The 16456-nt window shown below is 42.5% G+C and overlaps 1 protein-coding gene across 1 annotated transcript in view; it reads left to right on the forward strand.

Annotated features, from left to right (window-relative positions):
* Nucleotides 1–16456, forward strand: part of CNTNAP5 (contactin associated protein family member 5) — a 451740-nt gene that overhangs the window by 126138 nt on the left and 309146 nt on the right. Inside the window, exons 2-3 of the mRNA XM_075070316.1 lie at nucleotides 3538–3648; nucleotides 13418–13611. Coding sequence (XP_074926417.1) covers nucleotides 3538–3648; nucleotides 13418–13611 — 305 coding nt within the window. The remainder of the gene's footprint in view (nucleotides 1–3537; nucleotides 3649–13417; nucleotides 13612–16456) is intronic.

Raw genomic sequence — 16456 nt, forward strand, 5'->3', positions numbered from 1 at the left:
AGAGAGAGAGAGAGAGAGAGAGAGCTGGCCATGCCTGTGGAAGACCCAAGAATGGCTGTTTTCTTGTGCCCTCAAGTAAAAAATTAGCCAATAGGGGGAAAGATGGGAATGAGCCCTACAGCTGTGCTGTCAAGAGCAGGTAGCTTCACCCTACAAAAGATCAAGTGGCTCATTCCCCTGGGTACTAGGGAGCTCAGGTAGGGATTCTAATCACAGCAGTTCCTACCATGCTCTGTTCTGCCCCAAACGCTGATCCATAGCTCAGTGTCACAAAAAGGCGCCCATTGACATCAGTCCGCTTTGCATCAGGCCCAACATTGCCAATATGACTACATTCATGGTACTGTGAAATCGTTGTGTGTGGGGTGTGTGTGTCTTGAGTTTTGCAACCTTAATGTGGCATTAATAAATTTTTCCCCGATTAATTATATTTGTACAAGGGATGGGACTTGCGGAGTCTGAGATCTTGCTAACCTGCAGGACTTCTCCAGTAATTAAACCCGTGTTTCTTTCCTGAGTGATCCATTGAAATTAATGGTTTTATAGCCCTAATGAATGCCTGTGCTGTAGTCACAGACTTGTATGTAACAGCCAGTAATGAGAAAATTTTGCTTTGACTAACTTCATCCTCGTTCAAACACTGTGGGCTCAGAAGTTCAGCTGCCGCATAGCAGGTTATCACTGTCAAGTTTGGCTCAGAAGAGATGGTGAGAAAAGGAGCTGAGGGAGGAAAAGGAAATAGATGCAGTAGATAATGTATAGCCCACCCATTTGCGCTAGCCTAACTCCTTGGGATGAGGGGAAGTATTCTAGCCTTACTCCATAGTATAGTATCAGAGGGGTAGCTTGTGTTAGTCTTTATCCACAAAAACAACAAGGAGTCCTGTGGCACCTTAAAGATTAAAAGATTTATTTGGCCATAAGCTTTCGTGGGTAAAAGACCACTTCTTCAGATGCATGGAGTGAAAATTACATATACAGGCATAAATATACTGGCACATGAAGAGAAGGCAGTTACCTAACAAGTGATGAGAAGACCGATTGAGTCAGGGTGGATGTGGTCCACTCCCAATAATTGATGAGGAACTGTCAAATACCATGGGAGAGAAAATTGCTTTTGTAGTGAGCCAGCCACTCCCGGTCCCTATTCAAGCCCAAATTGGTGTTAAGTTTGCAAATGAATTGTAGTTCTGCAGTTTCTCTTTGAAGTCTCTTATTGAAGTTTTTTTTTATTGCAGGATGGCCACTTTTAAATCTGTTATTGAGGGTCCAGGGAGATTGAAGTGTTCTCCTACTGGCTTTTGTATGTTACCATTCTTGATGTCTGATTTGTGTCCATTTATTCTTTTACGTAAACACTGTCCGGTTTGGCCAATGTACATGGCAGAGGGGCATTGCTGGCACATGATGGCATATATCCCATTAGTAGATGTGCAGGTGAATGAGCCCTTGATGGTGTGGCTGATGTGGTTGGGTCCTACTATGGTGTCGCTAGAGTAGATATGGGACAGAGCTGGCAACAGGGATTGTTTCCTGGGTTAGTGTTTGTGATGTGGTGTGTAGTTGCTGGTGAGTATTTGCTTGCGGTTGGGGGCTGTCTGTAAGCGAGGACTGGCCTGTGTCCAAGCTCTGTGAGAATGAGGGATCGTTTTCCAGGATAGGTTGTAGATCGTTGATGATATGCTGAAGAGGTTTTAGCTGTGAACTCTATTTGATGGCCAGTGGTGTTCTGTTAGTATAGTATAGGATTCTGTTTAAGTACAGTCTATCCTCCTCCCCCTGCTATTGAGTCCCTCTGTATGTATGTATGTATGTGTATAATTTTCCTCTGCTTAGTATGGAGGTGAGATGCTGTCGCTTCCTCTCATAAGGTATATTTCCCAAATCTGAACCTTAACATCCAAAATTTGGGTACCTGTATGAAACCTCTAAGCTTAATTACCAGCTTAGATCTGATAGCCTGCCACCACCCAAAAGTATAGTGTTTTGGGGCACTCTGACCTCCCCAACCTTCCCTGGGGACCCCAAGAACCCAAATCCCTTGGATTCTTAAAACAAGGAGAAATAAACCATTCCCCCTTCCCCCCCCCCCCAGACTTTCCCTGAGAGAGACAGTATTCCTGGCACAGAGAGAAATTAGCCTCTCTCTCCCCCTTCCCTCCTCCCCCACCAGTCCTGGTGTTTACACCCACTCTTCTGGGATAAAACAAGGGAAACAAGGAAAGATCAATCAGGTTCTCTAAAAGAAATCTTTTAATAAAAGAAAGGAAAAAGTAAAGAATTATCTCTGTAACTTCAAGATGTAAATATTACAGGGTCCTATAGTTTACAGACAAAGGAAGAAACCCTTCCTCCAGTACCAATACAAATCAAAATATTCCCAGCAACTACACATATAAAAGTTAACCAGCCAGATCCACATGTGCAAATAGAGTAAAACAAACAATTAAAAAGCCTAAATCGCCTGTTCTACTTACTATTTGAACAGAAACTTAGAGAGCCTGGAGATAGTGTGATCCCCCTCAGAGCCCAGAGAGACAACCGCCACAGAACAAAGGACCCACACCCAAACTTCCCTCCACCCAGGGTTGAAAGTATTTATTTTGTCTCCTGATTGGTCCTCTGGTCAGGTGGTGTTTGTTAACCCTTTACAGGTGAAAGAGACATTAACCCTTAGCTATCTGTTTATGACACTTCCACTCCCACATTCCATATGTGTGTTTGAGGGTCTTTCACTAATGAAGAAACTAAGCACTCTTCTGTCTGTGTTGGCTCAGGGATTGGTGGGGGGCATTGCTACAGTCTTCTGCAGTAAGTGTTGAATTTTACAACACAGTGAGTGTGGGGAAGATCAGTTTGTCTTTCAGTTATTGATGGACTGAAACAGTCTTAAAATTCCGCCAAGTATCTCCAATAGCTCAACCAATGCTGAAGGTGTCTCCTTGAGACTTTCACCACCCAATGAATTGCCTCTGAGCTCAATATATTTTTAGTATCCGACAAACCTTATCAATGTTTTAGTAGAAAGGTTCTTCTTGCCTCGGCAAACTAGCACTCTTCCTTCCTTACTGGCTTCTAGTCATCTAAAGCAAAGTAGGTACAGAAGCTCAATTTTTCAAAAGTTTTCTAATTTTGGTATTCCCAACTTCAGGCATACAAGGCCTGGGTTTCAGAGGAGCTGAGCAATTGCAGCTTCCATTTTCTCCAGTTAGAGTTGTGGCATAGTCAACACTTCTGGAAATCAATCTCCAGTTGGAACCACCAAAACTTGAGGGCAATCATGACAGTTAAAAACTGGGTCTTTGGCTGCCTCTACTAATTTGCTAACTTAAGTAACTGCTCGTTCATATTTCCATGTAGAACCCTCTCTGATGATCAGTTAATCACACTGATCTGCTCAGAATGTCAGCTCAATAAATAGTTACTAGTTTGTTAAAGACCAAGGTTTATGTGTTGTTTTTTTCCAAAAAGTCCAACTGAGCAAATTTCTTCCTACTTTTTATCTGACATCCTGTTTATTTCTCCTTTGTTTTATAGATAATTGTGATGATGCACTAGTATCCTCGTTGCCTCTGACCGCCTTTGACAGCTCCTCAGAGCTCTTCAGCGTTCACAGTCCCAGCTTCGCCAAGCTCAACAGACGGGATGGTAAGGTCACTGGGTGAAATGCCCATGACAGTTTTTACTACAGCTTTCATGAATAATTCATTTGGGTAGAAGCTTGTGGAATATTCAGCACCTGCCTAGAATCATCTCTTACGATCTGAGGTGCATTGCTAGTTGAAAATAGCTCATTAATGTTGGAGAAAGCCCCAAATTCAGTGGAAATTTACTGCAGATGCTTAGGGCCACTAAAGTGGAAGTTCAAATAGACTCCATTAATTTCTTTTGCTTTCTGCTATAGGTCCTGTAGTCCCAGGACAAACTAGTCTGTTAAATCTGCTGCACTGTTCCTAAATCCAGTTGTCCAGTAGCAATCCACTTTCTTTCTTTCCTTTCTTTGTGTTGTCATTGCACGTAGGAACCCTAGTCATGGGTCAGGACCCCAGTCAATTAGGCTTAACAGTGTCATTGGAAATTTAAGTGGAGAAGAATAGATTCACAGCTCTTTGCCCTGCAGAGGTGACCTTCTCTTCAGGTCTCAACCCTGAAGCATGGAAGGGGAAGTGAGGATTGTCCTGAGGTATGGCTAGTGGGTTTAAACACAGTGGGAATCCATAAGGACCAAACTTCATGTTACCAGGAAGAAGCAGGCTACCTCTGTGACTAACCCTAAACTCTAATCTTCTGCAGTTCTCCAGATTTGTATTTGCTATATGGGTTAGCATTACCCTGAGTCACATTCTGTGGTATGGCTTCTCCCCTGCTGGCTACTGTCCTTAGACTAAAGCCCTTTGACTTGGTCTTGGTTCCAATTTTCAGGGGTTAGTCTTATAAGACAGGAGATCTTTATGGAAAAGAAATATGGTTCATTTTTCTTCTTAAAAATAGCAAGCCTGAGATGTCTGTCCTATACCAAACCATGTTTATCTGGCTCTCTTCAGAGTAGCTTTACAAGGACGCCTGTTTGGATGCACTCTACTAGCTGCCATAAAAGATTTTGCAGTATATACAGATGTTCAGAGATTGGAGAGGTATTACATGGAAATGTAATATCTCAACTTTGACTCAGTGAGAATGTCTCTCAATAAATAGCTGGAAAGGAAGTTGTGTGGCAGTTGCCCAACATACACAAGGTTGACGAATCCACTCAGCAAAAAGACAGATGTCAATTTGACAAGAAACCTTGAGTGTTGGGTCTTGTTTCCCTACTGTCTAGCCTCTCTGGGCACAGCACTGACCTTTCAGGCTCCCCAATACTTAAACACACCCCTCTGTCAACCCATAGCCTCCCCCCACCCCAAAAAAAATCTTGATTCTGGTTTAAAGTTTTCCATCAGAGGCATGCGGTAGCTGTGAGGCAGTACGCACACATTGTTCAGTCTATGATTTTATGCTCTTTTTTTACTTACAAAACAATAAAACATCTTAAACACAATGTCCCTCGCTAGTTCCCCCTTCCCTTGGGGAGTCATTTCGGTTGCATCAGGCAGGCGGGCAGGGTCCTCCATCACCCTGTCTACACTGCCCCTTCAGCACCCTCTCTCATCTTAATCTGGTGGAAAATGGTTTTCTCACCACCTCCTTCTGGGAGTCCTTTTATAGACTCTTGCTGGGGTCACCTGTTCTTTTGTTCTGTCTTATGGTACAGTAACTCCTCGCTTAGTGTTGTAGTTATGTTCCTGGAAAAAATGTTACTTTAAGTGAAACGATGTTAAGCAAATCCAATTTCCCCATAAGTATTAATGTAATTGGGGATGCAGCTAGGTTCCAGGGAATTTTTTTTCGCCACACAAAAGATATATATACACAGTGTAAGTTTTAAACAAAAAAATTAACACTGTATACTGCAATGGTGATTGTGAAGCTTGGTTGAAATGGTGGAGTCAGAGGCCAGGTCTACACTGCGACTTTAAATCGGTTTAATGGCCGATATACCGATTTAACGCTGTATCCGTTCACATGACGTCGTCATTAATATCGATTTTACCGCCTCCTTAAATCGATTTCGGAACTCCTCCCAAACGAGAGGAGTAGCGCTAAATTCGATAGTGATAACTCGGATTAGGGTTCATGTGGACGGAAATCGACGTTATTGGCCTCCGGGCGGCATCCCAGAGTGCAGCACTGACCGCTCTGGACAGCAATCTGAACTCGGATGCAGCGGGCAGGTAAACAGGAAAAGCCCCGCGAACTTTTGAATTACATTTCCTGCTTGCCCAGCGTGGAGCTCTGATCAGCACGGCTGGCGATGCAGTCTGAAATCGAAAAAGAGCTCCAGCATAGACCGTACGGGAGATACTAGGTCTGATCGCTGTATGGGGAGACAAATCTGTTGTATCCAGCTCCGTTACAGAACACGAAATGCCAAAGCGTTTGAATAAAAAACTGCAGGATACACAGCGCTGCGTGACAAGCGTAACGGGAAGCCAGAGACTCAAATGGACGCTCATGAAGGGAGGGAGGGGGTACTGAGGACTCCCGCTATCCCACAGTCCACAGCAGTCTCTGAAAATTATTTCCATTCTTGGCTGAGCTCCAAATGTCTGTAGGTTCAAACACAGTGTCTGGCGTGGTTCAGGGAACAGCTCCTCAGTTTATTCCCCCCCCCCCACCAAGTGAAAAAAAAGGGAAAGATTGCTGTGCTATGGCGTTTGCTCAATGCACTCTACGAAAAAGGCGCCAAAGGGTTGTCTGCTGCCTTCACAAAGGGAGGGGTGAGGCTGTACCCAGCACCACTCGGGGCAATGTTTTCTGCCCCATCAGGCACTGTGCTCTCAACACGGAAGTGGGAACTATGGGATAGCTGAGGAACAGCTACCCACAGTGCACCGCTCCTTAAATCGATGGTAGCCTTGGACCAGGGACGCAAGCAATCGATTTTGTGATTGCACTGTGGATGTGCAAACCCGATTTTATAACATCGGTTTTGTAATATCGGTTTAAACTACTTCGAATTAATCGTGCAGTGTAGACGTAGCCCGAGAGTGGGATATTTCCCAGGGAATGCCTTGCTGCTAAATGATGAACTAGCACTTGACTGAGCCCTCCAGGGTTAACATGTTGTTAATGTAGCCTCACACTCTTCAAGGCAGCACGAATGGAGGGAGGAGACACAATAGACGCGTCAGTGGCTGCAATCATTTCCTGCGGAAACTGAATGTGATGATGAACCCACACTATCCCACTGGAGCGCACCACTCCCTCCATTTTTCAAAGTGCTGGTGGTGCATGTGTTTGTGATACAGACACTCACACTGTGTGTGTGTGTGTGTGTGTGTGTCTGTCTCTCACTCTCACACACACACGCACAGACACACACACACACACACACACACACTCCGTTTGTATATGTGTAAGAGAGATTCACATTGCCCCTTTAAGTATGCTGACCCCACTCTAAGTACACTGCCTTTTTAAGTAGATCAGCAAGTTGAGACAGCAGCTGCAGCCAGCAAGCTCCCTCCCTCCTGAGCCCTGTTGTGTCTCCACCCTGCTCTGTGGAGATAGGGTGTCCCCCTCCCCTGGCTCCTGCCCCCCGACATTAGCACCCCTCTTCTCCCCACCTCTGCACAGCAAGCAGGAGGCTCCCAGGAACAGCTCCAAGGCAGAGGGCAGGAGCAGCACATGGCAGTGGAGGGAGGGACAGCTGAACTGCCCTGCAGTTGCTAGCCTGCTGGGCAGCTGCTGCACAGGGAAGTTAAGGAAGTGGGGAGCTGATGGGAGGGCTGCCGGTCCACCATGTCTCCAAACCCTCTCCAGCTCACTCCAACAGGCTGCTCTTCCTGCAAGCAGTGGACAAAGCTGGCTGCTGCAAACAACATTATAAGGGAGCATTGCGCAACTTTAAACAAGCATGTTCCCTAATTGATCAGCGACGTAACAATGAAACAACTTTAACTGGGACAATGTTAAGTAGGGAGTTACTTTAATTCTCCATTACTCCCATCCCCACCCCTTTGGACAAGAGGAGGAAGCAGTTTCTCTCCGGTGTAGAAAACCTATTGTCCCAAAGTGTTTTGCTTTGAATGTTGCAGTGTTGTAACCGCATTGATCCCTGGATATGAGCTACACCAGTGGGTGAGGTAATATCTTGTATTGAGCCAACTTTTTCATACGATCATTGAGTGCTGATCCTTCCCCATTGTCTCTGACCTGGCAAAGACATAACACAGCCCTGCTAACGCAAGTGGGATCCACATACATATAGACTGATTGTGACACAGTAATTTCATGACACAATTTCATAACATCATCCACAATTCAGAAGTAGTGCAGACACAACCCCAGTTCCGCACAAGGGATGTGGAGGGAGAGGAGGCCCTACCTCCACCTCCCTCCCCAACATACCAGTCAGAGTAGCTGCCCAGGCGTATTGGGGAATAAGATACTCTGTGAAATGGGATGAAGTAGTTCATTCCTTCTCCAGAGTGAGGGGCCAGCAGGTGAAGGATTGTGCTTCTCTGAGCCGCAGTTGGTTCTGAGTCTGCCCTGTTGTGGTGTAGCTACACTCTTATCATTACTTGAGGCAGATTTAAAGTTATGGTAATGATATTTAAACGAAACCAGCTTAAATGGGATTCTTAGCTGAGGCAGGAAATATAGCTGTGTTAAAAATGCATGATGCTGAATATTTGGAGGGATCAGTTCAGCTCTAATTAGACCTAAAGTATAACATCATGAAAACCACCTCTTTGTAGGCACAGTTCTCGGTGTTAGCAAAAAAGAGAGCATGTGAAATTCACTCTTGAGTAAAAGTCCTGTTCAGGGCCTACGAAAAACATAAATCTTATTTTTGAAAGCTTACACCAGGCTTATGTTGTTGTTAGTCCATGAGGTGTGATCCCTGCACAGGGGTGAATTTCACCAGAATGAAGAACATAGAGGCTGGGAGCTGCCCTTGGTTATATCTGTACTATTTGACTGACTTCCACAGAATTGTACATGTGCAACAGAGAGCAGAATTTAGCACAGAGAGTAAACTAAATTCCTATCCCAGGGCTGAGGAGCTTGTTCCACCAGTGCGCATAAACTGTACCATGGGGATTATTTACAAAGATAATATCTCTCCACAGGTTCTGCATCACGATTTCCTAAATCCTTTGGACCAGATCCAAAGCTGAGGTAAATATAGGTGTACACCCCAGCTGAGGCAAATAGATGTGGACTCCATTGTAATCCACAGAGCTATGCTTATTTATATTGACTGATCTGGCTCCTTATATTTAGGATCAAAACTATTTGTTCATAGAAAATAACTGAAGGTAAAGGTTGAGTTTATGATGGTGACCACTGAAACGATCTGTGAACAAAACCACAGGACTTCAGTTTCTAGTGCTTTCAAGAAACATGCATTTGTGTAACAATTTCTCCCTGCTTTGGATAAATTCCTGCAATATAAAGGATTACATAGAATTCTATCTATCACACTATAGTTCATGTAAAAATAAGCATATACTATACATTTCAGAATAACTACAGGTACTCAGCGTAGCAAGGAACAGTGTCTCAATGTGCACACGCATTTAATAGCAGCCTGATTTAATATATTTTAATACAAAGAGGCATGCAACATATGGAAACAAAGTGTGACCCAGATCTACGTTAGCAGAAAGCTTGTAAAATTGTCAATGTGGTATTGTAATAGACAATAGTAAATTGAAGGCTGTTGAATAAATAGTGAAAGGCTGTTTTTAAAAAGACTTGCAGAACTGAAATGTTACAGAAAAAATCCCTGGATAAAATGGCTTTTTTTTTTTTTTTTTTTTTGTGATGGAGTTCAATGCAAATGTTAGATTGAGTGAAGGGGCTCAATCCAAATACTGCTAAAGCTATGTTGGATCTACTAAAATAGTCAATATAATTCTGATCCATATAATTCTGATAAATTTGATTTCTGGAACAGATTTAACAAATCGATTTTTTGTTTACCATAAACAAATAAATAGATGAAAAAGGCCTAATTGCTATAATAAGACTAGGCTTCTACAGATCCCCATAAACTCCCAGCCTGAGCTCGCAATGTAGATAATTGTAGCTTAGAAGAAATAGATATTTTTTTTGTCAAATGTGATTTGTTTTATGGCAGGTGGTTTGATCTGGGCATTAAAGTAAGGCTGTGCAGCAGGGAAGCACTTACTTTCAGCAGGAAGTCCAAGAGTTTGCAGCACAATATAAAGCCCGCTGAGCTGCTTGCAAGATGCTCAAGACAGAGGGCAAGCATTTGTGTTACTTTATATTAATAAAACACTGAAATAAGTACAGACATCCTAAGCAGCTCCACATAAAAAAAAGAAAACAAAACAAAAAAAACCACACTGATTGCAGAACATTGGGGGTTTTTAAGTGCCATTTTCACAATTAATTTTTTACAATTTGTACATTTTGCTAGATTTGTTCTTTTCAGTTTATTTTTGGGACTCCAGCCTGAGAACCATATGATCTTACAGCCTGTTGTGTCTCTAGCATTATAATTTGTTGCCATGGAGAACAGGCGCCTGTATCAGGCACCTTTGGCACAGAGGACGATGAGAGACCCTTTTCCCCTAGCCCTTTCTGCTCGCCTCCAACTTGTGTTGAACGGTAGAGAGAGAATGCCGGAGCTGTGCAGAAACAAGCAGATTGGCATATACCCTTTCCTCCAACACGTGCACAGAACTCCCATCAAAGCCAATGGGAGCTGCGCAGGAGGACTAGGGGAAGAATATCCCTCTTAGTTGTGATGCTGTAAACTGCTAAGCCCAGGGAAAGTTCATTAATCATCTCATTCTTCTAATTTTAATATGGGAGACGTGGTGATCTCATGCATGTTTTATCACTTTAGAGAGCGCCCTCAAAGAATGTCTAAATAGACCGGGTCTAATAAATGCCACATTCAGTCTGGTTTATAATTACCTGGCACTCTTAATAAAAGAGATTCATCTAAACATGCCTGCAGCACGGTTCACAGTGGAGTTCTAAGCCCCTCTCCCCATATTTCATCCCCCACGTTGCAGAGCCTGCTGTACAGTCTGCTTTAATTTTCTTGTGCATAACTGCTGGCATCTGCTCCCTGGAGTGGATGTGTCACAAGAGAGGGGCAGACCAGATGGCAGAAGAGGAAGTGCCACACTCCAAATGTGCCTATGAATTATATATTCCAATAGGCAGGAGGGGGGAGAATCCCCAGTGAATAATATGGGGAATAGAAATGTATATGCATAGCCTTTCTGGCAGTGCCTGGCAATCTGTCTTCAGGCCACTCACATATATAGCTGCTGCTTGCATTCAGGAAGAGAGAAAATATTTACCTTGGCAACCCCTGCACCACCTGATATATATTTGGGCTGCCTGGACCTTGGGTCCAGCCATGCAGGAGAAAGCAGGTGCAGTGAGCCTGCCTATTCCTTAACTGGAGCAGGTGAGTGGGGAGAGGCTGGGAAATGCTTCGGGTCTGCCCCAGTGTTGCTATTGCTAAAGGTCAGCAGCAAATTACTACCTGTCTGGAACATGGAGAAAGCTGTGCGGGAATTCCTTGTCTGAGGCGCGGTGCTTTCTGGGGCAGTTCCAAGGATGGTGTGCAGAGCAGCTGCTGATGTGTCAAGAAGTGGGAGTGTAGCAGCAAAGACCATTTTGGAAAGCAGAGTTCTGCATCACACGGGTCAGGACAGAGTGACAGGCTGGAGCTGCGGGACAGCTCTCGTGGCTACGTTTTTACAAATTGGTCAGCTATGCTGAAATCTTGAGGATGTCCCCCCCTCCAGAAGCAGTGCTGGGCTAGGAGGTTGCTGCTCCTTAGTGCTGTGTGGTGGCTTCTTTGTTGTGAGCTATCTTGTTGCTGCTTGCGTGCTTGTAAAGAGGAGACCAGCAGGCTGAGCGGAGCTGAATGCTGAGCGTGTAAGTGTGTGTGTAAGGAAGTAAGCCTGTATACACATGTAATAAAAGTAAGCAAGAGAGCAGATAAACATAAGCGTGCATATCTCAGTCAGAGGAATATATACGCGTCTTTTTCCATATACTCACCGGAGTGGGGGAAGATGCTCCTCTTTCAGAAAGATGGCTGAATTTGGTTATTAGCCACTGTCACCTTTTATGGGCTCAGCATCTTCCTGGGATGATCTTGGTAGCATTTTCTGCTTCTGATTGTGCAATGTGCTAATGCAGATGCAGCAGGGTTGTAATTGTTCTTCAAATGTATGGTCGTATTACTCTTGTCTTCGTGGCTGGAAATCCTCAGAACATCTTCAAAGTTAGTGTTTTGTTTGTATTTTTTTATTCAGTTCATTTTCTTAGATAATCTTTTAGTTCCATGAGCATTTAATAGGAGTTGAAATTGTTTCTGTTGGGACCAAATGAAAGTCTTTCAGCTCTTAAAATAGTCTTTATGAAATTTAAATGATTATTAAAGCATCTTTAAACTTAAATGGTCATCAAAGAAGATACAAGCTTTTCTTTTTACCATCTGTGGAGAGTTTCTTCTTGTCTTTCACGTTTGCTAAGGAATTGCTTAAGCATTGGCAGATAGGAAATTAATTCCCAATCAATATAAATATTGTTATACTCAAATTGCTTCTTTCATTAGTAACTGCTGACCACATCAAATGACCGTGCTATATTTGAACCTAAAACATCTTGCTGTTCGTATAACAATGGTATCAGGAAGTTATATGAATGGCTTGCTTTCAGATCCCAAATATTTGTGAATGAGCGTGTCAGTGGAAGCTTGTACCATCTTGACAACAACACCTGTACGAGTAAATATGAGTTTGAAAAAAAACCAAACCCAATACCTTCTGTAAAACATTTCTAACCATAAACACTCTCACTAAAGTGTGAAGAATGAAGATTGTACAGTGTGTATAAAGAAATCCATTCCAGTAAGGATATTTCTAGACTTTTTTGTGGGGGCTTAAAAGTGAAGGTTTTTCTTTTTCCTAAGAGTCCAATTTTTATGATTTAGTTTATAGCTTTGTTAACACATCTATAAGCATCAATCCTCTTTGAAATATCCTGAATGAAGAACATCTTTGTATTTTTACACAACCAGATCATGTCTATACCAAACTGGTGTATTATAGAAGAAGGCAGTGTCTTGTTCTTTGAGACGGCTCTTTTGCTGCTTGATTGACGTTTGATCAAATTATCTCTACTTTTACAACCTAGCTTTTGTAGAATACACCTCTACCCCAGGGCCAAAAAATCTTACCGCATTATAGGTGAAACTGCGTTATATCAAACTTGCTTTGATCCACTGGAGTGTGCAGCCCTGCCCGCCCGGCGTGCTGCTTTACCGCATTATATCCGAATTCGTGTGATATTGGGTTGCGTTATATCTGGGTAGAGGTGTATTTACAACTTGCAATTTAAGACTGCAATCAGGTATTCTATACAAGGTACAAGTCCCAGTAGCTAACTCTTATGTGCATCTTTCAAACCTTACTATGAAAGAAAATAGAAGAGAATGTTAAAACGGGGGCTATAAAGCATCCCAGAGTCTGTACAAATACACGTTGTGGTAAGAAATGCATTTTTATGACAAAGAAGTTGTAATCCTCTCTTTTTGAAGTGTGGTGACTGTCACTGGTTGACAGAAAGCAGAAATTGCCTAGGAATTTCCTTATTTAATGTGGACTTTTCATTTAATTAAATAAGCAACTGTAAACATGCGAGCTATTATATTTGCCAAGCATCCTATATATGAAAATAATAATTTTAAATTTCAGTAAAGTTGGGGCAAGTTTGTAATGAATTCAAATTTATAAGATTAAATGAGTTTTATTAATAACCATTTGGATGGCAATGTTGAACTCCTAAGCCACCTTTCTCTGATGTCTCCTAGGAGCTGGTGGTTGGTCCCCATCAGAATCTAATCCACAACAATGGCTTCAGATTGATCTGGGAGACAGAGCTGAGATTACAGCAGTCGCCACCCAAGGCAGATACGGAAGCTCTGACTGGATAACAAGCTACATTCTAATGTTCAGCGATACAGGACACAACTGGAAGCAGTACAGACAAGAAGACAGCATCTGGGTATGTCTAAGCTTTTTTTTTTTTCTGTCCAGATCAGTTGTTACAATTGAACTTGGCATGTTCCAGGCAGATTTGGCTCCTGATATTTAGCTTCAGACTAGTTTGGGGTTTGGACAAACAGTTTTTTCTTTATTTTAACAAGTTCCTACTTCGGAATAGATTTGGAAGCAGAATGGTTTAGCAGTGAAACCGGGGACGCCAACACACAATGAGTATTCTAATCCTCATTAGACCTCTGATTCTCTGTGTCACGTTGCATTATGGACTGAGGCCTAGATTGTGCTTCAGGCTACATGAACACTCAGGGAAGTGAGAATCTTCCTTATGCTTTTGTGCACGGTGGACTTTGCTGTTAGGTTATGTTGGGGTAAGTGGAGCTACCAACCTTCATAATCCCTGCCTAGAGCAGGTGGGCAGGCAGTGAGCAAAGTCTTGGCTATCTGCCCCTCTCCTGCTTGCTGGCCAGAGCAGCTGAGCCAGTGTGGGAATGGGTAGTAATATGTTCCCAGTATAGGAGGAGCCTGGTATGTCTGAGACAAAGTAACTTTAAGGGTTGCTCCTGAACAGCTGTATTTTAGGCACAGTCTTGTGCACATAGCAGTACATAAAGTCAGATTCAGCCTTCAGACTTGCTGTACCTCAAGCTAAATACTTGAATCTATCTGGTGCCCTTTTAAATGTTGGTGGATACTGTAATGAAATCAGTTTAGAGGCTATTAGCTGAATGAAGTAAAATCTCACCAGAAACACCAATACGAAGTAAAATATTGCCTGGAAAAGTAGAAAGGACTTTGCAAAAATCCTTTTTGTCATATATGAATATTTGTCTAAACTGTTATGTGGTTTTTCCTTTTCCTTACTATACCATTAATTCGTGGGATCAATGTCCTGCACAGTACTACAATGTGTGCTGATACTCAGTAAAATATATCCTGAAAATAAGGGATAAGATTAAGATGAGTGAACTTCAAAAGTTCAGATACACATCTCAGCTTCTTTGGAACATTTTGCTGAAGGAACCATCTTGTAAATTTCACAAGAGCAGGTTATTCCATGAGGTTTCCAGAACTTGGTGATTACAGATGAGCAGGGCTGCAGTAATAAGTGTTTTGTCTGTATTTCGCTTCCACTTCTGGATAAATCCCAGGAAATAAAGAAGCACGCACAATATTAAAAGAAAGGAAAAGGTTAATCAACCTGTCTCCCGTTCTCATTTGCACTGCTGTTTCACTGTGTGACTTGGAGAAAGTGTCTTATGCTCTCTGCACTTTCAGTTAGAAAATTTATAAACAAAAAATGGGCTTAAAATGCAAAATTTAGGCCTGATTCTCCTCTCACAATTACATAAATCAAGCAGATTCCATTCAAATCAATTAAACCACTCCTGTTAAAGTGGAGTGAATTAAGTGCAAGGACCATTTGTAAAATTCAGCTTTTGATCTAGGTGTGGACTTTGAACACTGAAAGATTTGGGTCCAGTGTTTGGACCTTCTGAAGTTTGTCCAAGAAGCCAAAATTATTCAATGTTTCCTGACTTCTTACTGCTGGTTCCGTATTTTATAAAGGGTTATTTTTCATATGTGTAAATTAATTTGCATTTCAAAAAATGATTTTTTTTTTCAAAACATGACTTGTTAGGATTGAACTTCCCTCCTTTTCAAAAACTTAAAACCAGTTTTTCCTTTAGTAAAGTTTTCTTCTAAAAGAGGAACTTAAAAGACAATTAGGGACAATTTACAGTAGCAAATCTTCATGCCCTAAGGATCTAATTTAGAGAGTTTCTGATCTGGCACTGAGTCTTGCGTACCACAGTAAGAATATGCCCAGCAGGCATTTAGCAGTAGATCAGGATTTATGAAGGAGCTGAACTCTCCCACTTACTAAATAATCAGGCGTGAAGGTGCTTCTAGGAAAACCTTGTGACACAACTTCCAAAGCCTCAGTAGGTCTGAAGACTTCCTATTTGAAGAATGTTATAAAGTTTTGTGGTGCAAACAATTTTAGAACAAATCTGAGATTATTTTTATAGCAATGGAAATGTGAAATAGAATTGGGTAAGATGAAGGAAATGGTCCTGGTATTTTCTTGCTGAATGGTAGCTTCCTAAACTCAAATGTTTGAGGTGACACCCAGCAATGCAAGATTAGGTCCCCAGACCCAGGTTATAAGGTGAAATTCAGGTTATGTTACAGCTTCACCAAACTGTATTGTTTGATCAAGAGCTACACAAAATACACGCAATAAAAATTGAAATGATATGAAACATATTTGGTTTGCCATTTCATTGGACTCAACATTCAGCCTTGCTTAATAGAATCATTAAGGTTCAAGAACTTTTACAGTTTCAGGTAGAAATAGTAAAATCCAGCAATATTTTTGCATGATTTTGATCCCGGATCAAGTGAAATTGGTGGTGGGGGTTGAGTTTCTTCTGGAGTGTTTCAGTTGTTTATACTGTAAACTCAAGGAGCATGAACCCTGCAGAAACTGAAACCCAAAAAAGGTTATGACAAATGCAGAAGACAGTCTGTTCTAATTTAGGCTCTGTTCTCAGTCTCTTATGGGCCTGGGTAAGCATAGAATCATAGGACTGGAAGGGGCCTGGAGAGATCTTCGGCCTTGGCTACACTTGCAAGTTGCTGCGCTGGTGATGGGGTTACAGCGCTGCAACTCACTCGCTGTCCACACTTACAAAGCCCAGCCAGCGCTGCAACTCCCTGGCTGCAGTGCTGGCTGTACTCCTGTTCGGCTTCGGGTGTAGCGAATCCAGCGCTGGTGATGCAGCGCTGCTCATCAGGTGTGGACAGTAACCAGCACTGTAATTGGCCTCCAGGGTATTAGGAGG

The sequence above is a fragment of the Chelonoidis abingdonii genome, chromosome 10 (genome assembly GCF_003597395.2).
Source record: "Chelonoidis abingdonii isolate Lonesome George chromosome 10, CheloAbing_2.0, whole genome shotgun sequence".
In the NCBI taxonomy this organism is placed as follows: Eukaryota; Metazoa; Chordata; order Testudines; family Testudinidae; genus Chelonoidis; species Chelonoidis abingdonii.